Source organism: Myotis daubentonii, chromosome 15 (genome assembly GCF_963259705.1).
Source record: "Myotis daubentonii chromosome 15, mMyoDau2.1, whole genome shotgun sequence".
NCBI lineage: Eukaryota > Metazoa > Chordata > Mammalia > Chiroptera > Vespertilionidae > Myotis > Myotis daubentonii.
This window is the reverse complement of record NC_081854.1, coordinates 5,775,790-5,800,815: the sequence shown is the minus strand read 5'-3', so window position 1 is coordinate 5,800,815 and position 25,026 is coordinate 5,775,790. Positions and strand designations below refer to the sequence as shown.

Genomic DNA, 25,026 nt, shown 5'->3' with positions numbered 1-25,026 from the left:
ATGTCCCTGATTCTATTATAATCACCAGTTCATTCTGTTCATCAGATTATTCACTTAATTTTCAGATTCACTTGTTGATAGATGCATGTTTGTCTTTCATAATTTGTATCTTTACCCTTTTCTTCTTCTTCCTCTTCTTAAAGGATACCTTTCACCATTTCATATAATACTGGTTTGGTGGTGATGAACTCCTTTAGCTTTTCCTTATCTGTGAAGCTCTTTATCTGACCTTCAGTTCTGAATGATAGCTTTGCTGGATAAAGTAATCTTGGTTGTAGGTTCTTGGCATTCATCACTTTGAATATTTCTTGCCATTCCCTTCTGGCCTGCAAAGTTTCTGTTGAGAAATCAGCTGACAGTCGTATGGATATTCCCTTGTAGGTAACTGAGTTTCTTTCTCTTGCTGCTTTTAAGATTCTCTCTTTGTCTTTTGCTCTTGGCATTTTAATGATGATGTGTTTTGGTGTGGTCCTCTTTGGATTGCTTTTGTTTGGGGTTCTCTGTGCTTCCTGGACCTGTAAGTTATTTCTTTCACCAGGTGGGGGAAGTTTTCTGTCATTATTTCTTCAAATAGGTTTTCAATATCTTGCTCTCTCTCATTTTCTGGCACCCCTATAATTCTGATGTTGGTACGCTTGAAGCTGTCCCAGAGGCTCCTTACACTATCTTCGTATTTTCGGATTCTTTTTTCATTTTGCTTTTCTGGTTGGGTGTTTTTGCTTCTTCGCATTTCAAATCTTTGCCTTGATCCTTGTGCTCCTCTGGTCTGCTGTTGGGAGTCTGTATACTATTCCTTATTTCAGTCCGTGTATGCTTAATTTCTAGTTGGTTCTTTAGCATAACATCTAGGGTCTCATTAGATTTCTTGAGGATCTCACTACATTTATCGGTGGCTTCTAGACAGTTCTTAAGAGACCTTAAAAGTGTGGTTCTGAACTCAATATCCTCCATTGACAGTTTTGTCCTGTTTCTTTGTCTCCGCATTTTTTATGCTTTCTTGGTACACCCCCTAGTGGTCTTTGTGCGCAGTCTTGTTGTAGTTAAGCCTTGATTGTTGTCGGCAATACCTGGGGTGATTTGACCTCCAGGCTAACTGGCTATTCCATCTCCTTTCATTTCTTCCCGGACTCCAAATGTTACAGTTTTATCTTGTGGTCTGTGTTTGTTGTTGTTTTTGTTGTTGTTGTTGTTATGATTCCACTGGTTCCTTGGTTCCGATCTTTTTCTGTTGCTGTTTTCAAGCCCATTTTCTCTCTATTCTCATTGGAGAATTTTATGGTTATATTTTCTAGTTCCCTGAGTGTTTCCTCTGTTTTATCCTTTCTGCTTTGAGCCTATTTACTGAGTTATTTATTTCAGTTATCATAGTCTTCTGTACTATAATTTTCATCTGGTTTTTTTTTTATAGCTTCATTTTCTTTGTTGAGACTTTCTATTTACTTGCCATAACTTTCTTTTTTCCCCCTTTAAGGATGTTCAAAATCACTCATGTAAAGGTTGTTTTAATGGCTGCGTTAAACTTATTATCAAATAACTCTATCATCACTAATAGTGTTAGTCTCTATTATCTTGTTTATTCAGTTTTAGATCTTTCCGCTTCTTTGTATGACTAATTTGATCATTGAAACCTAGAAATTTTGAGCATTATGAAACTCTGGATCTTTTCAAGCCGTTTTATCTGGGTTGCTTTGTTACTGCTCTGGTAAAGGGAAGGGTGAGATGCCATCTCATTATTTCAAGAAGAGAGTACAAGTCCAAGTTCCCCACTTGGCCCAAGGTTTATAGGTGTGTGTGTGTGTTGGGGAGGGGTGGGGGGGTCAGGGAGGAAATGGGTATTCATTATTGTTCTGAGTTGATGGGAGTTCTGGCTCCCTACTAATCTTCTGCCAATATCTCCCCAGGAGAAGGGATAGGTCTTCCTTGTTTCTATATCTTACAGTTTCCACTTACATGACCCGGAAATGACTCCTTCGCGGGACTGACTCCCACATCTGACCCCCGCCTGGCGCTGCTGGATCTCCAGACTCGGCAGTCAGTGCTGGGTCAGGATTGACTTCCGGTGTTCGGTTGTCAGTTCAGTCATTTAGGCTGCCAGGGCCCCTAGCTGTTTATATAATTAGATGCCTTTTACATAGAGAGGAAGAGAAATGGAGAAAGAGAGAGAGAGATAGAGGTGGGGGAGAAAAATCAATCGGCTGGCTGCCTTCTGCACACATGCAAACCGGATATGAAAACCTCATTCTGATATGTGCTCTAACTGAGATTGGAACCCTCCACCCTTTGATACACTGGAGGATGCTCCATCCAACTGAGCCACACTGACCAGGGCATTCTGTGGTGTTTAAAATAAAAAAATTTCCAGTTTTTTAGAGAACAGGCCACTAGGATCAATGAGAATAGAAGCACAGTGGCTGATAGTGGTAACGCTAACCCTTTATTTTTATTTATTTATTAAAATATATTTTTATTGATTTCAGAAGGGAGAGAGAGTGAGAGATAGAAACATCAATGATGAGAGAGAATCATTGTTTGGCTGCCTCCTGAACGCCCCCCAACGGGGACGGAGCCTACAACCCGGTCATGTGCCTTTGCCCAGAATGGAACCTGGGACCCTTCAGTCTAAAAGCTGATGCTGTATCCACTGAGCTAAACCAGCTAGGGCTAACCCTTTTGTTTTAATACATTTTTATTGATTTCTCAGAGGGAGGGAGACAGAGAAAGAGAGACAAAGAGAGAGGGAAACATTAATGATGAGAGAGTATCACTGGTCAGCTACCTCCTGCATGACCCCTTACTGGAACTGAACCCACAACAAACTTCAGCCTGTGACCTTGACTGGAATGGAACCTAGGACCTTTCGGTCCCCGGGCTGACACTCTATCCACTGAGTAAACCAGCTAGAGCTGACCGTTACTGTATTTATTTATTTACTTAGTCAGTTCGTTAGTTATTATTAACCCTTGTTTTTGACCTTAAGTATTCTCAAATGTGCTTCCTCACCCAGTTTCCTGTCATCCTATCTATGCAGTTGTCCTTATTTGGTATTCTGTATTATTGTTTGTCTTCATGGTACTCTTATTCCAATTTCCTGTGGGATTTTTTTCTCATGGATAGCTGTCTACTTACTCTGGGATGGGGAAAGATTCTCTATCTCTCATTCTGCCATCTTGCTGATGTCACTCTCATAGCTCTTTTGTCTGTGATCTCTTTTGTGCTTTGTTGTTCTACCACAGTGCTGACCATCCATCTTTTTAGTTTTTCTTTTAAGATTTGCATCATTTATCCCATGCAGTGGCTCAACTGGGATTTGAGAGGGAGAATCCTTTGTGCATCACAGGAGAAACATGACTTTATCAATGACAGGCGCTCCTAGACCCTGAAGCAGTCTTCCCTTGGTGAAGGGCTGTGGGGGCAGTTTTCATGCCTGGGCTTTGTTACATTTATAACTAGGAACCCATTTTTTTCAACAATGTTGTCTTACCATTGCCCACTCCTCAACCAATTCTACTTCTTCTTGCTTAATGTTGACACTTTTCAGTTTTAATACTGATAATTCTACTCGGATTCCCAGCTCATGAATAACCTTAACCTCTCTAAACTTTGCACCTCTACCTCTTTCACACATCTCGCTTTATTGCACTCCAATACTGTTCCATGCCTTTAGGCCTTAGAGTGCACATGTATTATTATATTGGCGTTGAACATCACATGTTCTAATTTGATTGATCATTTATGGTTTTGAACACATTGGAATTATTCTACACAGACTCATATCGCCGCATGAAAGGTCCTAAAGGAAGCCGTTTGTGGAGTAATAACGAGCAGACCCTGCCTCTCTTCTTTTTGTGCCAGCCTATGCTTCTGTCCTCTCTTGGTGATATTTTCCTCATCCAGTGACCTTTTGGGCCATGTTATATATAACAGCCATTTCCTGAGAGTCTGACTCACTCGTCTTGAAAATCATTGTAGGGAGTCATGTCTAGTCATGACAGAGAAACATCTGTGTTGAAGATACTCTGTTTTTGTCAGGTCAACATGCACTTCACCTACGTTTCCTTTTGTTCAGGTTGCTGCTGTGGAGAAGAGAATGTGGAGATTGTAACTGAACAAAAAGTTTCTGCAAGATTGTCACAGGCAAGGAATCCAAATTTACCCTTGTCTTCACAGAAGAGTCACCCTGTGAAAGTTGTGGGCTAGTCTTGGGAAACATTTTCCACATGATGAAGCTGCAGGGAGCACAATACAGAAGATACTGTTGAGCTGTGGGGCATATGCAAAAAGTTTTTCTTTGTGTGCAAAATTTCACCAGCAGCATGTGAGAGAGAAGACTTTCATTAGAGGTGTGGAAATGCTGTTACTTGCAAACAGCTGGAAGTTCAATGTGTCCCAGTACATTTCACATGCAGGGATGTTGGGCAGGTTGTCCTTAATGGGTCAGGACATCTCCACCTAAAGGCTACTCAGACCAGGGACAGCCCAAATGCTATTTTTATGCATGAGCTGGCGATTGAAAGGAGAAAAAATTGTTTCTGCAGAAAAGAAAGTAAGAAAGACATTAGTTGCTCCCACACATGTATTCAGCAAAAAGGTGTCCATTTTGGAAGTGGTTGTTGTGTGTGCTGTTAATGTGGTAAATATTTTACCAAATTTTCTGGTTTTCATTTTCAACAGAGAGTTCACACTGGAGAAAAGCCTTATAAATGCAGTGAATGTGGAAAATCTTTTACCAGTAGCACTACCCTTCGTTATCATCAGAGAGTTCATACAGGAGAAAAGCCTTATAAAATCAGTGATTGTGGAAAATCTTTTAAAGGTAGAAAAGGTCTCCAACATCATCAGAGAGTTCACACTGGAGAAAAGCCTCATCAATGCAGTGAATGTCAAAAATCTTTTACCACTAAAACCGTCCTTCGTCGTCATCAGAGAGTTCATACAGGAGAAAAACCTTATAACTGCAGTGAATGTGGAAAATCTTTTAGAAGTGGCAATGGTCTCCAATATCATCGGAGTGTTCACATTGGTGAAAAGCCTTATCAATGTAATGAATGTGGGAAATCTTTTACCTATAAGACTGCCCTTCATTGTCATCAGAGAGTTCATACAGGAGAAAAACCTTATAAATGCAGTGAATGTGGAAAGTCGTTTACAAGGAGCAGTGTTCTTCAATATCATCAGAGAGTTCACAGTGGAAAAAAGCCTTACCAATGCACTGAATGTGGAAAATCTTTTACCTATAAGGCCGCCCTTCATTCTCATCAGAGAGTTCATACAGGAGAAAAGCCTTATCAATGCACCGAATGTGGAAAATCTTTTACTACGAAGACCGTCCTTCATCGTCATCGGAGAGTTCATACAGGAGAAAATCCTTTTATATGCAGTGAATGTAGAAAATGTTTTCGAAGTTTCAGTGGTCTCCAATATCATCAGAGAGTTCACACTGGCGAAAAGCCTTATCAATGCAGTGAATGTGGAAAATCTTTTACCTATAAGACCGCCCTTCATTCTCATCAGAGAGTTCATACAGGAGAAAAGCCTTATCAATGCACCGAATGTGGAAAATCTTTTACTACGAAGACCGTCCTTCATCGTCATCGGAGAGTTCATATGGGAGAAAATTCTTTTATATGCAGTGAATGTGGAAAATGTTTTCAAAGTTTCAGTAGTCTCCAATATCATCAGAGAGTTCACACTGGCGAAAAGCCTTATCAATGCAGTGAATGTGGAAAATCTTTGAAAAGTAGCAATGGTCTCCAATATCATCACAGAGTTCATACAGGAGAAAAGCCTTATCAATGCACTGAATGTGGAAAATCTTTTACCGGTAAGCCTGATTTTCATTGTCATCAGAGAGTTCACACAGGAGAAAAGCCTTATCAATGCAGTGAATGTGGAAAATCTTTTACCACGAAGACCAGCCTTTACAGTCATCAGAGAGTTCATACGGGAGAAAAGCCTTATGAATGCAGTGAATGTGGGAAATCTTTTAGAAGTAGCAATGGTCTCCAATATCATCAGAGAGGTCACACTGGAGAAAAGCCTTATCAATGCAGTGAATGTGGAAAATCTTTTACCAGAAAGTCTGACCTTCATCGTCATCAGAGAGTTCATACGGGAGAAATGCCTTATAAATGCATTGAATGTGGGAAATGTTTTAAAAGTAGAATAGGTTTCCAATATCATCAGAGAATTCATACTGGAGAAAGGCCTTATCAATGCAGTGAATGTCAAAAATCTTTTACCAATAAGCACAATCTTCGTTGTCATAAGAAAGTCCATACGCGAGAAAAACCTTACAAATGCAGCGAATGTGGGAAATCTTTTAACAGTAAGTACAATCTTCATTGTCATGAGAAAGTCCATACGCGAGAAAAACCTTATAAATGCAGTGAATGTGGAAAATCTTTCAGATGGAAGTATGGCCTTCGTTATCATCAAAGTCTTCATACAGGAGTAAAGCCTTATAAGTGCAGTGAATGTGGAAAATCTTATAATGGCAGAAGTGGTCTCCTATATCATCAGAGAGTTCACAATGGGGAAAGACATTATGAGTGCAATTAATATGAGGTATCTCTCAGCCAAATTTCTAAATTTGCTCTCTGCATAAGATTACAAATGTGAGACATTTCTGAGATGTGTAGGAAATGTAGTTTCTTAGTTAGGACTTAACATTAGTACAAGAAAATTTGTGAATCCTCATTTTTCTGAATTGTATCTCATACATTTAATCACCTACATTATGTAAAGTTCCCATAAGAGTTTTTGTAGTTGTCTTTGTTTTTATGTTGGAACACTATGTAATTATGTTGCACGTTCTAACATAGAGAGATGTCCTGCCAGATCTATGTCGCTTCTTATTTCTGTTGTTGATGGTATTTCACCTAAACCACTTATAAGGTCCCTACAAATGGCATCAATCACCATCCTCATGTGCCCAGTGAAGCTAACTGCGGTCTTTTTTGTTAAAGAAAATGAGGAATACCCAAGCCCATAGTTCGTTCTTGTTTCCCTGTCATGCGTTGCCACATGGGACTCATTACAGATGGCCCCAGTAAACATAATGTTGTGGAGGGAATGCTTTCCCTGCAGGCCAGTGATGAATTTATTGAGTGCCTCAGTCATCAGTGGAAGAACTGCCAGTCTCATATCTCTTTTGTTTGTACAATAATGAAGGCTTTTTCCCAAGACTTCTTTAATCTTGGCTGTTCTATTTAATGTGTGGGTTAGCTTTAAGAAGGTCGGGGCACTCCAAGCATGATGAGGTGAACAACTTTTATGGGGTCTCAAAACTTTTTGCCTTTGGGGCAACAGTATGGTGCAGAAATTAGCTCAGTAGTTCTTGGCAAATTTACACTGCTTCCCATATTCTCCTAAGAAATACTCTGGACTCTCTAATCCTCATGTGATGTCTGGATGCTTTGAGACACAGTGATCACTCCAAAGAGGGGGTAGCTGTGACAACCTCAAGTATGTCTGGGAGCATGAATTTTTTTCTTGTTTGCAAGGAATGCCAATACATGTGAAGGGTATGTCTTGCCCGGGTCTTGCAGAGGGCCATGTGCCCTAATGCCTACAATTTCACAGGTGATGGTCACTGGTTTGAGGACAATGGCATTCTGGGGAAACCCTTTCACTACAGAAACGCTGACCTAATTATTGTTGGACGAGACTGCAGCCCATTAGATGGAATGGTCCTCACCTAAACGTGCATCCAGGAATTGTTTTCAGGAAAAGACTACAGAAGTTCTGTGCACACATATCCATGGGAGCCCAGGCATGTTTATCTTCTGTGGAGCAGTCATTGTCATTCATTATAATCAAGATGTTTTGTGGCTCTTGTACCTTCTCAGATATTCCCATCAGAGGTATTGGCGCTCAGGCAGCAAAACAAAGATGGAGACAAAGGCTGTCTTTAGTCTAAGGATGTTTCTTTTGTGGCTTTCGGTGAAAGTTCTTCATTGTTTGTTACATTTTTTGTACTGACATGAAACTCTCACCCAGAGGGCATATGAATGTGGAATGGATATAGGCTTGCAAAACCTATTCTTTTAAAATAGATGAACATACATTTGTTTTTATGTTGAACCATTTTTAACAGCTGTAATGAGGAAGTTACATGTGTTAAGTATAGTGTTTCATAAATCTTTTTTTTTTAAAAATATATTTCTTTATTGATTTCAGAGAGGAAGGGAGAAGGAGAGAGAGAGAGAAACACCAATGATGACAGAGAATCATTGATTGGCTGCTTCCTGCATACCCCCTACTGGGGATCAAGCCCGCAACCCAGGCATGTGCCCTTGGCCAGAATCGAACCTGGGACCCTTCAGTCCGCAGGCCGACGCTCTATCCACTGAGCCAAGCCGGCTAGGGCTTTTAGTTTCTTTTAAAATATATTTTATTGATTTTTTACAGAGAAGGGAGAGGGATAGAGAGTTTGAAACATCGATGAGAGAGATCGATCAGCTGTCTCCTGCACACCCCCTACTGGGGATGTGTCTGCAACCAAGGTACATGCCCTTGACCAGAATCGAACCTGGGACCCTTCAGTCCTCAGGCCGATGCTCTATCCACTGAGCCAAACCGATTCGGCCATAAATCTTGATATGTGCATGAAACTGAAACCATCATTACAGTCCTAATGCTGACTGTGTTTCACTGTGTAATTGCTTCATGACCTATTTTAACGTGTCCCTGCTCTTCAAAGCTTTCCTAGTTTCCATGGATTTACATTCCATTTTCATAGAGAACTTTATTTTTTTGTTTTAATTGATTTTTCATAAATACTTGTAGATTTATTCAAGTTATATTAGTAACTCAACTTTTTTTTCTGATATTCTTTTTTAAAAATAATATATTTTATTGAGGGAAGTTTCCAGAACGCTTGGTGTGAGGTGGAGGAGCAGCTGCTGCCTCAGCTGCGCACAGCAACATGCTCTTTCCAGCTCCTCCACACCTGCCTCAGCCTGCTCACCGGCTGTCAAGTATAATGAAAGCAACCACTTACTATGATGTTTTGGCGGTCAAACCCAGTGCCACCCAGGAAGAACTGAAAAAGGCTTATAGGAAGCTGGCCTTGAAGTACCACCTTCATAAGAATCCAAATGAAGGGAGAGAAGTTTAAACAGTTTTCTCACGCTTACGAAGTGCTCTCTGATGCAAAGAAAAGGGATGCATAGTGATAAAGGAGGAGACCAAGCACTTATGGAAGGTGGAGCAGGTGGTGGTTTTGGTTCCCCGATGGACATCTTTGATATGTTTTTTGGTGGAGGAGGAAGGAAGCAGAGAGAAAGGAGAGTTAAAAAAGTTGTGCATCAGCTCTCCGTACATTAGAAGACTTACATAATAGTGCGGCGAGAAAACTAGTTCTAGAAAAGCATGTGATTTTTGATAAATGTGAAGGCCGAGGTGGTAAGAAAGGAGCTGTAGTGTGCTGTCCAAATGGCCAGGTACTGGAATGCAAATAAGCATTCATCAGATCAGCCCTGGAATGGTTCAGCAAATTCAGTCTGAGTGCATGGAGTGCCAGGGCCATGGGGAAAGGATCAGTCCTAAAGAAAGAGGCAAAATCTATAACAGAAGGAAGAAGTTTGAGAGAAGAAGATTCTAGAAGTTCATATTGATAAAGGCATGAAAGATGGCCAGAAGGTAACATTCCATGGTGAAGGAGACCAGGAACCAGGACTGGAGCCAGGAGATATTATCCTTGTTATAGATCCGAAGGACCATGCTGTTTTCACTCGACCAGGAGAACACCTTTTCATGTGTACGGACATACGGCTGGATGAAACATTGTGTGGCTTCCAAAAGCCAATAGCTACTCTTTTTTTCCTTTTTTTAAAATACATTTTATTGATTTTTTACAGAGAGGAAGGGAGAGAGACAGAGAGTCAGAAACATCGATGAGAGAGAAACATCGATCAGCTGCCTCCTGCACATCTCCTGGGGATGTGCCCACAACCCAGGGACATGCCCTTGACCAGAATCGAACCTGGGACCTTTCAGTCCGCAGGCCGATGCTCTATTCACTTAGCCAAACCAGTTTCGGCCCAATAGCTACTCTTGACAACCGAAACATAGTCACCACCTCTCTTCCACATCAGATTGTCAAGCATGGAGATAGCAAGTGTGTATCAAATGAAGGCATGACAATCGTAGACCATATGAAAAGGGTCGCCTAATCGTGGAATTTAAGGGAAACTTTCCTGACAATGGCTTTCTCTCTCCTGATAAACTCTCTTTGCTGGAAAAACTCCTACCGGAAAGGAAGGAAGTAGAAGAGACTGATGAAATGGACCAGGTAGAACTGGTGGACTTTGATCCAAATCAAGAAAGATGGTGCCATTACAGTGCAGAAGCATATGAGAATGATGAACATCAACCTAGGGGTGGTGTTCAGAGTCAGACCTCTTAATGGGGCCAGAGAATAACACTCACTGCTGGCATTTTATATACAGTGGTGAATGAGTTATGGATTGTAACCATAATATGCTCACTACTTGCTATTGTTTTTCTTTTAATATTCAAGCATAGTAGTGTTTTAAAAGTTCAATGAAGAATAAACTCAAATATAAAAGCTCTAAAAAATATATATACATATATTTTATTGATTTTACAAAGAGGGTGTGAAATGGGTAGAGAGTTAGAAACATCGCTCAGTCCATCAGCTGCCTCCTGCACCTTCCCTACTGGAGATATGCCTGCAACCAAGGTACATGCCCTTGAGCGGAATCAAATCTGGGACCCTTTGGTCCACAGGCCATCACTGTATACCCTGAGCCAAACTAGTTAGGGTTCTGATAGATATTCTTATCATTGATATATCACCATCAGTTTTTCCATTTAAATATTTGGTTATTTCCTAACAAAGCTGGTACTAACTAACATTTCTGTATAATTTCTCATATGTATATAAGTGTTATTTACCTTGATCAAAACTTCAATGCATGTCTGGGTTTTTGAGTAGATGAATGTTTAAATTTATGGACATTAGCAAATTGTGATCTAAACAGAATATACCACCAGGGCTAGTGTGGCTCAGTGCTTGGCCATCATCTCATGCAGCACAGGGTTGTGGAGATGATTGCCAGTGGGGATATGTGCTTGGCTTGTAGGCTAGATCCACAGAAGTGGGTGTGCAGGGAGCAGGCTTGCCGATATGGCAGTCTTCCATCAATGTTTCTCTCCCTCTCCCTTCTCTCTCTAAAAAAAATGCCGAAACCGGTTTGGCTCAGTGGATAGAGCGTTGGCCTGCGGACTGAGGGGTCCCAGGTTCTATTCCGGTCAAGGGCATGTACCTTGGTTGCAGGCACATCCCCGATGGGAGATGTGCCGGGGGCAGCTGATCGATGTTTCTGGCTCTCTGTCTCTCTCCCTTCCTCTCTGTAAAAAATCAATAAAACATATTAAAAAAAATTACTATTCTTTAAAAGTAGAAAATAAACTTTTACTGATTGCAGCTTTTTACATTTTTCAGCAGTGTCTTGGGGTTTCACATCGTAGAGAATAGTTTGTTCAGTCAATCATAATTGATTTAAACTTTTTTTTTTTCCAGATATTTGTTGTGCTGCTTCACTGTTTGATTGTATTTCTTTCTAGGAATTTATGGTGAGCCTTTTCTCAGAAGTGTGCTTGTTGAGTCTGTATCTTTGTTAAAACATCTTATCATATGTTCTGCCTAATGTGCTATGAGTTTTGGCAATTTTCTATAACAATAGGATTGTGGAACAACAAAGATGGATGTTGGCATTTCACTCATTTTGTGCATTTTTACTATAAAAAATAAACTTTTTTTGTATTGGGATGATATGTCTTAATATTTTTTCCTTAATGCCGGGAGCTGGTCTATCCTTGCTGTTTCAAGGGACCTGGCATATATGGCATACTGTTCTTAATATGTTTGCTCACCTTCTTGGCACTATGTGTTTTAACCAAGGTCACCTCTTTGAGAAAGGTTGTTTCCCCAGGTAGGGATTTTCCCCTGAAGTTAGGGAGGGAATAAAACCCCTCAACTAAGTTCTAGGCGGGTAATTAATCATTTTAACTACGAACAATCATGCTTAAGCTACATAATCTTTACTCCCTGGAATGGAGATAAGAAACGCCCTAACCTTTGGAATAGAGATTGATAGGATTGGAATCAACTGGTATAAATACAGATGCAACAAGACAGCAAGAGACAGAACTCAGAAGACAAGACCAAGAGAGACAGAACTCAACACAGAACCTACACTCAGAACCAAGGCACAGAACCTACACAGAACGTTCTCTAGAGACAGAAGAACTTCGCTGGAGAGAACATGGCCAAAGATCCTGGACAGAAACTGGCCTCAGAACCTAGAGAGAGAACCTAGCGAGAGAACATGGCAAAAGATCCTGGACTGAACCTGACTGCGGAGATTGGCAGGAGAGCCTGACTAGAACCTGGTGACTGAACCTCGCTGGAGATCCTGGACAGAACCTGGCTAGGCTGCTGATCAACTGAATGCTGCCTCCATGTCATTCCTTCTTCGCCGACTCCATCCACACCTTTGGGGACCCCTGGACCCGCTGGGGCTGGACCCCGGCACCTTAAGAGATATTTTAATAATTAAAAAAAAAAGATATTTGAATTGCCCTAGCTGGTTTGGCTCAGTGAACCGAGCATCAGCCTTCAGACTGAAAGGTCCAGGGTGAGCTTCTAGTCAAGTGCAGGTGCCCAGGTTGCAGGCTCAATCCATGTGGGGATTGCAGGAGGCAGCCAATCAATCATTCTCTCATCATTGATGTTTCTCTCTCTCTACCTCTCCCTTACTCTCTGAAATCAATAAAAATATATTTTAAAAATAGTTTAATTTATTTTACTATATTGATAAATATATTTAATTGGTTTTTAAAATAGTTTTATTGATTTCATAGACCAGTGGTCGGCAAACTGCGGCTTGCGAGCCACATGTGGCTCTTTGGCCCCTTGAGTGTGGCTCTTCCACAATATAGCATATGTGGGCGCGCACGTACAGTGCAATTGAGACTTCTTGGCCCATGCACAGAAGTAGGTTTTTGGCCTGGGCGAGTCTATTTTGAGGAAGTACTGTTGCTCTTTGGCTCTGTTGAATAATGAGTTTGCCGACCATTGTACATAGACCAAAGGAGGTGGAGAGAGAGAGAGAAACAATGATAGCCAGGCGAGGGGGCTCAGTCGACCTATGAACCAGGAGATCACAGTTCCATTTTCCCTCAGGGCACATGCATGAGCCCCTGCTAGATCACCAGGTGGGACTTGCAGGAGGCAGCTTATCACTAATTCTCTTTAATTGTTGATGTTTCTGTCTGACTCTTTCCCTTCCTCTGTGAAATCAATTAAAAATTAAAGAAGATTGCATCCATTATCTTACAAAAGAAAAGAAACATCAAAGATGAGAGGGGATCATTGGTCACTGCTTCCTCCACACACTACTGGGGATGGAACCTACAATCCGGGCATGTGCTCTGACTGGGAATCTAACCAAGGACCCTTTGTCACGGGTGGAAGCTCAAGCACTGGCTCATACCAGCTGGGTGATTCATTACCTTTTAAATGCTATGCCCTGTGCAATGAACATTTTTAATTTTAACCTGCAGTGTTAACATTCTCCATTGCTTTCAGAACACCAGTCATCTGATCCTGCACTAAGCTCTTGCTTTGTCCTCTTCTGCATTTTCCTTGTCTCCTGTCATAGAGGTGCTTGCGTTGGAACATTTCTCTCCGGAAGGCCAGAGGGCATCTGGTTGGGCAGGGTGTTTAAAGAGTCCCAAAGCCAATGCAGCAGGAAGTAAATGAGCAGTGATCAGACACCCTTTGCCCTGGATCAGGCATCCTAGATTTGAATTTTCAATTCTCTGTTATCACTGAGACTTACAATGCCATAACCCCTTCTGCTGGTCTAAGTCAGTTTCCTCCTGTGAAAAACAAGTATGAGGTATGTCCCCATGCCAGAGCTATTGCGGAAGGTCCAGTGGTAAGGTGTCCACTTGTGTAACGCAGCTGTGCCTGCAGCCTGCCTTGGCTCCAGCAACTTCAGCCACTCCCTGCAGAGACATTCCCAGGCAGGAGCTTCTCACTCCCCCAATGCCCAAAAGCACCTGTCTTTGGGTGCATTTTAGTGAGAAATGGGACCTATAAAAAGCTGCTGACTCTGCTGCAGGGAGGCAGGTGCTGTGCCACTCCGGTCTCATTGTGGTGCGTCCCATGTCAAATTGCTGAAAAAGTTCAGTGTCAGAGAAATGAAGTCAGCTCCCCAAGTTTACACCAAAGACAGGAAGGGTATGTAAGAATTTAGCCTTAAAAGTAGCTTATCGAGGCAGTGGCGACAGCGAGAGGATGAACAAGTTTGTCGCATTGAAAGATGAAGACAGTGGTGACCATGATCAGAATGAAGTAAAACAGCACAAAGAAAGATGGTGAGAAGGAAAAAATGGAATGGGACAAAAGTCAGAGCAGCAGCAAGAGGAAGGCTGTTGTCCTGGGACCAGCCGAGCATCCTTGCAGTACAACTACACTTTCTGGTACTCCAGGAGAACCCCCTGCCTTCCCACCAGCTCACAGAGCTCTGAACAGTATATCAAACAGATCGGCACCTTTTCTTCTGATGATGCAAATAAAAATCATGGCAAGTGGATTATTCAGCTGCGGAAGGGCTTGGCATCGCGTTGCTGGGAGGATCTCATCCTGGCCATGTTGGGGGTACAGTTCATGGTTGGGGAGGACTGTGGGGCTGTAGTCTCTGTCTGGTTTCAGGAGGACATTATTTCAATATGGAATAAGACTGCCAGCGACCAAGCAACCACCGCCCAAATCGGGGATACGCTTTAACGAGTGCTTAATCTACCTCCCAACGCCATTATGGAATATAAAACCCACACCGACGGCATCAAAATGCCAGGCAGGCTGGGCTCCCAAAGGCTCCTTTTTCAAAACCTCTGGAAGCCGCGGTTGAATGTGCCATGACCTTCTCCCTCTCTGGATGGCACCATCATTGAAGCTGGCATCATTGGAGTCTCTTGTTCCGTTGGCGTGCTACCTGGAAGATTCTTCTGTCCTGGACAAGAGGAAATGGAAGAGCATTTTATGTTTTAAGAACAGGCTGACACACAGCAGCTACTACAACAGCTGAGAGCACTTAATAAATGGTGGTAACGTATAAAAAAAAGTAGCTTATCTTGTTCTGCAGTTTGAACAGAGGAGCTTTTGAATTAGAGGAGCCAGTAATTTTGGGGTTTAATTAGCAAGTGCTTCTCATAAATTGTGGAAAGTCACAGAAAAGAAACAGGAAGACCTTTTCCTTGTCCTTACAAATACCTTGACCACTTTAGAACCTAAGGCTTTATTGACCTGAAGAATGAATACTTCTAGGAGACCAAATAAAGGGACACCAGCAGAACTGGGACATTGTGTTCAGGAGGATGTCAGCAATGGGTCCCAAAGAAATTACAGCACTCAGTGATTTTTCTCCTGACCCCATAGGTTTTAACACCACAGTATGGACAAAAATGATGGCATAGTAAATATAGCAAGCTCAGGTAGCCTGGCATCACATGGTGAATCCTACAGACTCAGGCCAAAAGTAACCACCTATGATGGTTTGAAGTTAAAACTTTTTAAGGAAAAGCAAGTCACAGGGGTAGTTATGCCCTAGCCTCCTTTTTTTTGTTTGTTTGTTTCTTTGCAAAGTTCAATCTTTACCTTATTGAGCGTGTCTATTGTCTTTTTGGATTTAGAATACATATCTTTGGGTTTTCTGGAAAATTTCCTTTTTTACAGACTCCTAAGGGCACAATCTCCAAACACCGAAGACCTAAGGTCCACAATTATTATTGTTGTTGTGTCAAATATTAAGTGTGAACTGTTGGAGAACATTTTAAAAAGAAGTTTTTGTCTATTTTTTTAAAATTTTTAATTTAATCACAGAGATTTCCCTCCTCATTCCCCCCACTCTAATTTATCCCCAGTGAATTTCATGTAACCCCCTTATGTCTTTTCCTTTGATACTAATGTATAAAAAAGGTGTAAAACTGCCATTCTCCCGAGCATTACACAATCTATTGTTATTTTGCTTCCTGGGAAATATTGCTAACTTCCGTAAAATAAACTTAGAAAAAGTCTCCACAGGTTTGCACATTTTCTTACAACACCACCAAAAGCGATTGACTCATGTGAAGCAGGAGAACATTACATGGAGGAGTATCAGCATTTCCAGGGACACAACTGACAGAAGACATATTTATAAACACAAATGTAGAGCAGACCCAGGACCCAGCAAGCTAGAGCTTTCCCCTTGCTTTCAGAGAACAGAAGAAAATACTCAAGGCTCAGGAGACTTTGTTTTTATTGTGTGCGTGCACGTGTTTTTAATCCTTACCTGAGGACATTACTGTTTACCCTTCCCCACTTTCCCTCTGAGATTCTGCAGTAATTTCCATGCTTCCATGTCTCTGAATCCACTCCATCAGTTTCTTGTTCATTAGATTCCTAATGTGAGTGCGATCAAGTGATACTGTCTTTCTCTGACTGACTGATTTCACGTAGCTTGATGCTCTCCAGGTCCCTCCATACTGTGTGACAGGGTAGGAGATTTTTTTTTTTTTTTTTTTTTTTTTTTTACTGCTGCACAGTATTCCATGGTGTAAATATATCACTGTTTTTTGTCCACTCATCTACTGATGGGTACCTAGGCAGCTTCCAGACCTTTCCTATTGTAAATTGTGCTTCTATGAACAGAGGGGTGCATACTGTCTACTTGATTGTTTCAGGTTTCTTAGGATATATTCCTAGAAGTAGAATCACTGGATCAAATGGCAGTTCCATACTGAATTTTTTGCAAAAACTGCAAACTGATGTCCATAATGGCTGTAGCAGTTTGCATTCCCACCAGCAGTGATCTGGGTTCCCTTTTTTCCACCTCCTCCCCAGCACTTGTGCTTTGTTTATTTGCTGATGGCAGCCATTCTGACAGTGGTGAGGTGATACCTAATTGTTGCTTTAATTTGCATCTCTCTGATGATCAGTCACTTTGAGCATTTTTTCACTTGTCTCTTGGCCATCTTATCCTCACTGCAGCCCAGGCAGAGCTGACACATTGGATGGCATCAGAAGCAGATGCTCTTAAGTATGAGTGTCTGTTTTGTGACATGAACTTTGTATAATGGATTCAATGGAGGCAGGTTAAGGCAGTTAGAGACTTGAGCAACCTCCTCCAGCTACATTTGGCCTGAAGGAGACACATGCCAAAAGTCATGAATGAAGAAACAATGCCTGCCATTCAGAAAGAGCAGGTCCTGTGAGAAAGATATGCAAAACCAGCCGCGCACGTGCTTGAGAAAGAAACTTGCCCCAGACATCACCTCCACTGAAGGCGCTAGAGGACACTTAGTTATACTTGGTGTATTTTGGGCTGTTTGCCCCTAAATGCACTCCTGGAGTCAACTGGGAAATACCAGATCCTGGACTTGGAGCGGAGAAACTACATTACCCAGAAGGTCACTCATGGCACGCCCCCAGGCTGAGCCAATGGGGGCTCAGAGAAGGCATGTCCATTTGCTCACTTCTGTAGTGCGAGACTCATAGTCCACCTGGCGGGGTTTTGTCTCAGGTTTCTGTCTCATGAGCTTAGGATTTCCTGGTCGCACAGTCCCGTGGAGAAGGCTGGAGAGTGGTGCTCCCCGCCTCACAGCCCATGGTGGAGCCTCCAGTGGTGCTCACAGCTCGCACGTGGGATTGAAGCTCAGAGTTGCCACCCGGACCCACTCCAGGGCCGGGACCGGGACCGCCATTCCTGCAGCGGCTTCTACTCCCGCTGCTCCCGCCCGGTTCTGCCCACCAAGTGCAATTGCGGCGCCCCCGCTGAGGAGACGGGCTGAGGTGAGTTGAGTCCCCCAGGCCCTCACCGCCTCCTCACACAGACACCACAGCCTGGGGAGGGCGCCTGTCCCGTCCTGCAGCTCAGTCCCGCGTGGAGGACCGTGAGGAAGGTGGAGGGGAGAGAGGAGTGTTGTGTCTTCTGAGGACACAGCAGGTGCAGGGCAGAGAGGACAGGGGTGACTTGCTTCTGAAGTTCCCTGAGGATCTGGGCTGTGACAAAAGTCCCCGGGACCTGGTGTGGGGACTTAGAGGTGAAGAACAAATCCACCATTGGCTTTGTCTTGGAGGCAGGATCTAGGAGACTGCAGTGGTGTTGCTTTTGAGGCAGAGTCACTGCATTGTTGTTTTTTTTTTTTTATTAAATTGGAATAATTTATTCTAACCAAAGTACAAAGTATGGAAAAATTAGTGTGTTTGAATGATTTCAGAGAGTAGAGAAAGGTTCACACTATCAGGTTGAGTGTTTAGCACCTTTGAACAGAGATATTCAGAGTGCGGACACGTGGCAGTCCAGGTTCCGACTGCCCAAGAACGATCCGTGATTGAGGGTGTGCTGATCACAGGACAGTGCGGTCATTTGGGTTTTCTCTGCATGTTGAGAGTGCCACCGAAAACAAAGAGCGGGAAAGCCGTTCACTGAATTCATGGCTGGTGGTTAGAAGATCGGAGAGAAATGTTGAGACAGAGGAGAAAGAGCCTGGGGGGATGAGGTGGTCAGTCAGATGGACAGTCCGAAGGCGCTGACGATGCAGTACATGGTCTTATTCTCCCATCGCACGGTGCAGCTCCCGTCAGTAGAGCTGTCCCAGAAGCAAGAACTCGCCCTGTGTAGTCCTGCTCCGTTCTTCTGCATAATTATACAGGTCACAATGTATTTGAATGGTTTTCCCAGCTTGGTGAGTTGGCTTAAAGTTTGTTCTACGACATTTGTGGTCCACTGATTGACTTTGCTGTGCTGATAGGCGTTGCCACCGATGGCACTTTCTATAGCCTCTTTCACAATGTTGCTCACTTCGTCAACAACAAAAGTGGTCTCTTCCGCAGTCTGGTAGTCTTCCATCTTCCCCGGCGCGTCGCCTCCGCCGCCCTCCACTGCATTGTTATTAGCCTGCAGTTTAGTATTCACGGACCTCCAACTATTTGTGTGAATTTCTGTCTAGATCGCAATATTCGCTTTATTGTGCTGATCAGAGCCGAACCCACAATATCTCCAAGGGATTCTTTCATATGGTTTGCAAGTAGTTTCTTCTGTTCTCTAGATTGCCTTTCATTTCATTTTGTTGACTGCTGTTGTGCAGTGAAGACGCTATTTTTATTTGTTGCAGTGCGGACTGTTTATTTTTTCTATTTTGTGTGGTGGTTGGTGTCACATTCAGAAAATTCTGTCCAAAACAAACCTCCAAAACTTTTTCTCTAGGTTGTCCTGAGGAGTTTTAAGTTTTAGCGCTGATATTTAATTCTGTCCTGCAGGTTGAGTTAAATTTCCTTTTTTACAGACTCCTAAGGGCACAATCTCCAAACATAGAAGACCTCAGAGCTACAATTATTATTGTTGTTGTGTTAAATATTAACTCTTAACTATTGGAGAACATTTTTAAATAAATCTATTATTATTATTATTATTATTATTTTACTTTTTAATCCCAGAGATTTCCTTCCTCATTCCCCCCTCTCTGTTTTTTTGCAAAAACACCAAACTGATTTCCATAATGGCTGTAGCAGTTTGCATTGCCACCAGCAGTGAACTGGGTTCCCTTTTTTCCACATCCTCCCCAGCAATTGTCGTTTGTTTATTTGCTGATGGCAGCCATTCTGACAGTGGTGGGGTGACACCCAATTGTTGATTTAATTTGCATTTCTCTGATGATTAGCCGCTTTGAGCGTTTTTTCACATGTCTCTTGGCCATCTTTTTTTTAAAATATATTTTATTGATTTTTTACAGAGAGGAAGGGACAGGGATAGAGAGTTAGAAACATCGATGAGAGAGAAACATAGATCAGCTGCCTCCTGCACGCCCCCCACTGGGGATGTGCCCGCAACCAAGGTACATGCCCTTGACCGGAATCGAACCTGGGACCCTTCAGTCCGCAGGCCAGCGCTCTGTCCACTGAGCCAAACCGGTGCTGGCGTCTCTTGGCCATCTTAGCCACACCGCAGCCCAGGCAGAGCTGACACTTCCGGGTGGCATCAGAAGCAGATGCTCTTAAGTGTGAGTGTCTGTTTTGTGACATGAACTTTGTATCATGGATTCAATGGCGGCAGGTTAGACCGAGTGAGAGACGTCGAACGTGGGCATCACGTCCACTTCCTTGCTGGTCTCCAATTCCACTTTGGTCACGTCTTCCTGTTTGAGCAGCCGCTTCCGCGCCACCCCGGAGTTCGCCAGCGTGGCGGTGGCGGCCAGGATCCCGCGGCGCCTGGGAGCGGAGCGCGCGCGCGTGCCCACACGCGTCTGTGGCGTCAAGCGGAAACACGACCCCGCGTCGCCGCCGCCGCCAGAAACTGACGTCACTGCGCGTGCGTGCGTGCGCCGAAGCCGCGCCTCGGGAGGGAACGAGAGCTGCTCGTCACGTGATAGGAGGAGGGGCGCTGTGGCTCTTGCAGGATAGGGCCCGTCGGTGGGTCTCGCGAGCGGCGGGGCCTCGCTCATTGCGCACAAAAAACGGCGTGTCGGGAGCGGGAGTTTTGTGCTGAGGAGAATCTGGCTTCACGCTCCGCGTCGGTCGCGCCAGGGCGTCCTGCTCGGGCGTGAGGAACGAGGCGGGTCCTCAGGGTGCGAGGCCGCCGGGCGCAACGTGGGAGACGCGTTTTCACTGGTGCCCGCCGGGAACCCCCCTGCACAGCATCCGCCTTTGAGAACCTGGACCCGGCGCTGGTAGGGCGGCCCGTGTTCACTAAACCCCGTGGGAAAGCCCCCTCGCTCCTCCGCTCCCGCCCCCCGCCCGCCCGGGACCCCGGACCCGCCGCCCGAACGGAGCAGGACGCGCCCTCGTCGGCCCGCAGCTCGCTCTTCCTGCCCCGCGGAGGTGACCCAGAGGCACGCTTCCTGCCGCCCCGCCCCGTGGCCAGCGGTGCCCAGCGCTGCCCCGTCTTTAACAAACAAATCGAACCAGACGGCCAAGCGACGCTCTCACGGCATTTACAGGCGCCCACCGACCAGAGCTCCGCTCCGCTGCCCTCGTCCGCAGTTGGGAGTCAGAGGGAGGCCGAGCGTGTAGGTGAACGCCGTTTCCTTTCCCACCGGCAGGAAGCGTGAGGAGCCCAGCACCCAGGGGCCGCCCAGCACCCATCCGTGAACAGCTTAAGCAAGACGACAGGCAGTGCCACCAGGCGAAGACCACCCTGATGCACAGCGTTTACAAGGGCCCACAGTGGGCAGCGGGCGGCCAAGGTGAGCAGCCGGGGGACCGTGAGAGGCCGCTTGCCACCGGGAGCTGGTCAGGCTCAGCCCAGACAACCCACCCCATGACAGACCCCAGGGCCCTGCACCCCGCGGGTCGGGCTCCGGTGCGGAGACCAGGACCGTGAGAGGCCGCTTGCCACCGGGAGCTGGTCAGGCTCACCCCAGACGGGGTGGACAACAGACAACGCGCTTCCCCCATTACAGAACACCAGAACGCTCTATTTAACTTAGGTTTTGTGTGTGTGTGTTTAACGTATTTCCTATTGATTTCAGAGAGGAAAGGAGAGGGAGAGAGAGAAACATCAGTGATGAGAGAGTCATCGCTTGGCCACCTCCTGCATGTCCCGCCCTGGGGATCGACCCCGCAACTCAGGCATGTGCCCTTGACCGGAATCGAACCCGGGACCCTCCAGTCCGCAGGCCAGCACTCCATCCACCGAGCCAAACCAGCTAGGGCAAGACTTAGGTTTTAAGCGAGACAACGGGGATTGCTGAGGCTGCGCTGGGACTCGAAACAGGAAAATTCCCGGCAGCGCTGCAAATAAGAAGAGTCCAGGCTTCAGCTCCGGGGACCCCAGTCCAGGCAGCAAGCAGGATCCCCTAGAGGCCCCACCCCCACCCCTTGTGTCCCACCAGAGTTGCCAGATTATGTAACCGGACAATCAAGGGCACTAGGCTGCCTGTCACTACCTGAGCCAGCTAAGCAGGGACAGGATTGAATCACATGAGTGTATATTCCAGTCCTGCTGGCAGCATGAAGAGCAGCAGGGCGTCCACCCGCTCTGCCCCCACCATAAGCCCGCTGCTTATACTGGGTAGAAGGGCAGAGGTTACATGGGGAAGTAGCCAAAGGGGAAGTTGACAGGTAATGGGGGCTGGAGATTTGCAAAGGCCTGTGGGTATGCAAAGGGCTGGGAGTCTTGAAAGGGCTTAGGGATAAGCAAAGGGCTGCCGGTCTTCAAAAGGCTGGTGATTCTGGTTCCTGCAACAAGGCTGCTAATCTTTCCAGGATAATAGGCCGCTCCCTGAGGGGGAGGATGGAGTGCATCTCCCAGCCAGGTGAGAATGTGCCTGCCTTAACAAAATCACAGTTAACAGCATGACCCACATTTCTTTTTTTTCTTTTTTTTTAAAATATATTTTATTGATTTTTTACAGAGAGAAAGGGAGAGAGAGAGAGAGAGTTAGAAACATTGATGAGAGAGAAACATCGATCAGCTGCCTCCTGCACATCTCCCACCGGGGATGTGCCCGCAACCCAGGTACATGCCCTTGACCGGAATCGAACCCGGGACCTCTCAGTCCGCAGGCCGACGCTCTATCCACTGAGCCAAACCGGTTTCGGCCACATTTCTTATACTTATAGTTGGTCCCCAGTATTCTATTTCTGCCCCTATCAGGTTCACCCACTAAACCAGGCACTCGTGCAATGGGTCCTAACAGGTGCACACCAGCAAGTACATGAGGGCTTAGTTCTCATGACACCCTGCTGGCAGCATATGTCCCAGCTGGCGTGGCTCAGTGGTTGAGCCACAGTTTGATTCTTGGTCAGGGCACATGCCTGGCTGGGTTTGGGGCTCCATCCCCAGTAGGAGGCGTGCAGAAAGCAGACATCGATGTTTCTATCCCTATTCCTTTCTAAAAATCAGTAAAAACATACTTGAAAAAAATATGTGCAACCCTTACAAGAGAATTGACCTGATAATAAACGCGCTATGCAAGGATGCAGGTACTAATCGCATGTTAAGCATTTGCAAAGATGAATCTCTTAGATGTTAAGTGAAATAGAACTATGAGGTCTTAGGTCTTCTCCCTCCACGGAGGTGTCTCCTGGGAGGGAGGGTGCACACACTGTTCTGTAAGCCGTGCTCTGGGGCTGAGTTGTAAAACACGAATCTTGAAGTCAGTATAAGGAAAGCACGTGACATCTCAGTGATTTGCATACTGGTTTTATGGTGAAGACCAGGTGTGCCTGGAGGTCCAGGGGAGGAGAGGGCAGGCGGCTGTCCAGGAGCTTCCGGAGCTGAGGCCAGAGTCATGGGAAGGCAGGACCGGCCTGCGGCCGTACCCTCCAGCCCTGCCTCTTCCCCTGGGCCTGTGCTGGACTCGGGGTTAGAGCAGGGGTGGGGAATGCTATTTGGTCTGCTCCTGCCATGGCATTAGGGGTAAGTTAATGAAGTATTTAACCACACACAGCAGGCTGATATTTAAGTTGGTGATTTTGTATGACCTGAGAATTATGTTAGAAATAGCCAAACAGCCCTAACCCGTTTGGCTCAGTGGATAGAGTGTCAGCCTGCAGACTCAAGGGTCCCAGGTTCGATTCCGGTCAAGGGCATGTACCTTGGTTGCGGGCACATCCCCAGTAGGGAGTGTGCAGGAGGCAGCTGATTGATGTTTATCTCTCATCAATGTTTCTAACTCTCTCCCTCTGCCTTCCTCTCTGTAAAAAATCAATAAAATATATTAAAATAAAAAAAATAAAAATTAAAAAAAGAAATAGCCAAACAGCTGTTGGCAGGAGAAAGGTTCCCACCCCTGGTATGGATGGTCATGGTGGCTCGTCTTGTCCTGGGCAGCAGGAGGCTTGGGTGCGGCGCTCCTGGGTTGGCCTGGGTTCCTGTGAGTCTTCACTGCATACCTTGATGTCCTGAGTCAGAGGGGCTGTCCCCAAAGAGAGCCTTCCTGCCAGAAACCCCACACAAAACCTGGATCTCAATGGCAGACACTTCCTTCCCAGGTGCGACTTGTCTCCCAACCACTTGCCTGGCGGGGCACCTGATGAAGTCCTGAGCCCAGCCTGACCCTGTCCGACTGGCACCCAGCATCCGGGAACCAGACGTGCATGGAGATCTCCGGTGCTGGATTGGGTGGCGGGCAGAATGGACAGCACAGCACTGCCCTCCCAGGACCATGTTCCAGAAAAGGGCAAGTTCGACAAAGCCTGCGAAGCAGTGAGAGGATTGCAGTTCCTATAGCTACCGCGATGCCAGTGAAATGAGGCAAGTGGGAGAGCTGGTGGGTGACTGACCCAGTGGTGGCGGGAAGAAGGTGCCATCCGAGTTGTGAGAGGAGGTGGCCCTGGGAACCCCCTGGGGGGAGTGTTCTAGGAGGAAGGAACAGGGAGTTTGAAGGCCCCCCACACGGGCAGGGGATTGGCACCATCAAGGCATGGAAAGCAGGTGGCTGTGGCAGCATGAGTGCAGTGTGCTGTGGGAGGGCAGAGTGTGAGCAGGGACCGATGAGGGAAGGTCTACAGATGATGGAGTGGAGTTGAAGTGCATCATGGTTGCCTTAGTGGCCACTTAAGGATGGTCTTTCTTTGAGGTGAGAGGAGCCAGAATGCCCTATGATGGAAGATGACCTGGTTCTACACAAGAAAGACAAGAATTCTTGTCCTTTGGGGGTGACAGGCTCTCAGTGGGATGCAGGCAAGAAACCAACAAGGAATTAGAATGTACAATATGCCAGGAGTCATGGGTCCGATATAGAGAAACAGGAAAGCCGGGGGGGGGGGGGGCGGAGTTGGAGGTGTGGTGTTAGATAGAATGGCCTGAGTAGGCCTCTCTGGGAAGGGAGTCCTGAGGAAGGTGAGGGGAGGGACACTGCAGGCAGAGGGAACTGCAAGTGCAAAGGTCCTGGGACAGGAGTGTGCCCGGCGCATCACAGAGCAGGGAGACCCTGTGTGTGGACCAGGTGAGTGGAGATGAGGTCAGTGGGCCTCGTGCCCAGGTCATGGTAGGACGGGGGGGC

General features: G+C 45.4%; 2 protein-coding genes and 2 pseudogenes across 5 annotated transcripts in view; 3 read left to right on the top strand and 1 right to left on the bottom strand.

Moving 5' to 3' along the window:
• LOC132216086 (zinc finger protein 883-like) overlaps window positions 1-25,026 on the top strand; it is a 681,654-nt gene that overhangs the window by 59,982 nt on the left and 596,646 nt on the right. For 3 of the 4 annotated variants that reach the window (XM_059665166.1, XM_059665165.1, XM_059665167.1), the window contains one exon: window positions 4,067-4,663. The exons of the other annotated variant lie outside the window; for it this stretch is intronic. In XM_059665166.1, coding sequence (XP_059521149.1) covers window positions 4,067-4,197 — 131 coding nt within the window. In that variant the 3' untranslated portion in view covers window positions 4,198-4,663. Of the gene's footprint in view, window positions 1-4,066; window positions 4,664-25,026 lie in introns of those variants that run through there. 4 annotated transcript variants of the gene reach the window in all.
• Window positions 6,557-11,797, top strand: LOC132216156 (dnaJ homolog subfamily A member 1-like; annotated as a pseudogene).
• On the top strand, window positions 12,561-16,116 carry LOC132216144 (eukaryotic translation initiation factor 4E type 2-like; annotated as a pseudogene).
• LOC132216151 (dynein light chain Tctex-type 1-like) lies at window positions 18,251-18,959 on the bottom strand. Its single transcript, XM_059665263.1, has one exon. The coding sequence runs from the start codon at window positions 18,927-18,929 to the stop codon at window positions 18,588-18,590; it is 342 nt and encodes a 113-aa protein (XP_059521246.1). The 5' UTR covers window positions 18,930-18,959; the 3' UTR covers window positions 18,251-18,587.

Coding starts and splice junctions, on each gene's coding strand:
- LOC132216151 (XM_059665263.1), bottom strand. CDS start 18,929: ATGGAAGACTACCAGACTGCGGAAGAGACCACTTTTGTTGTTGACGAA.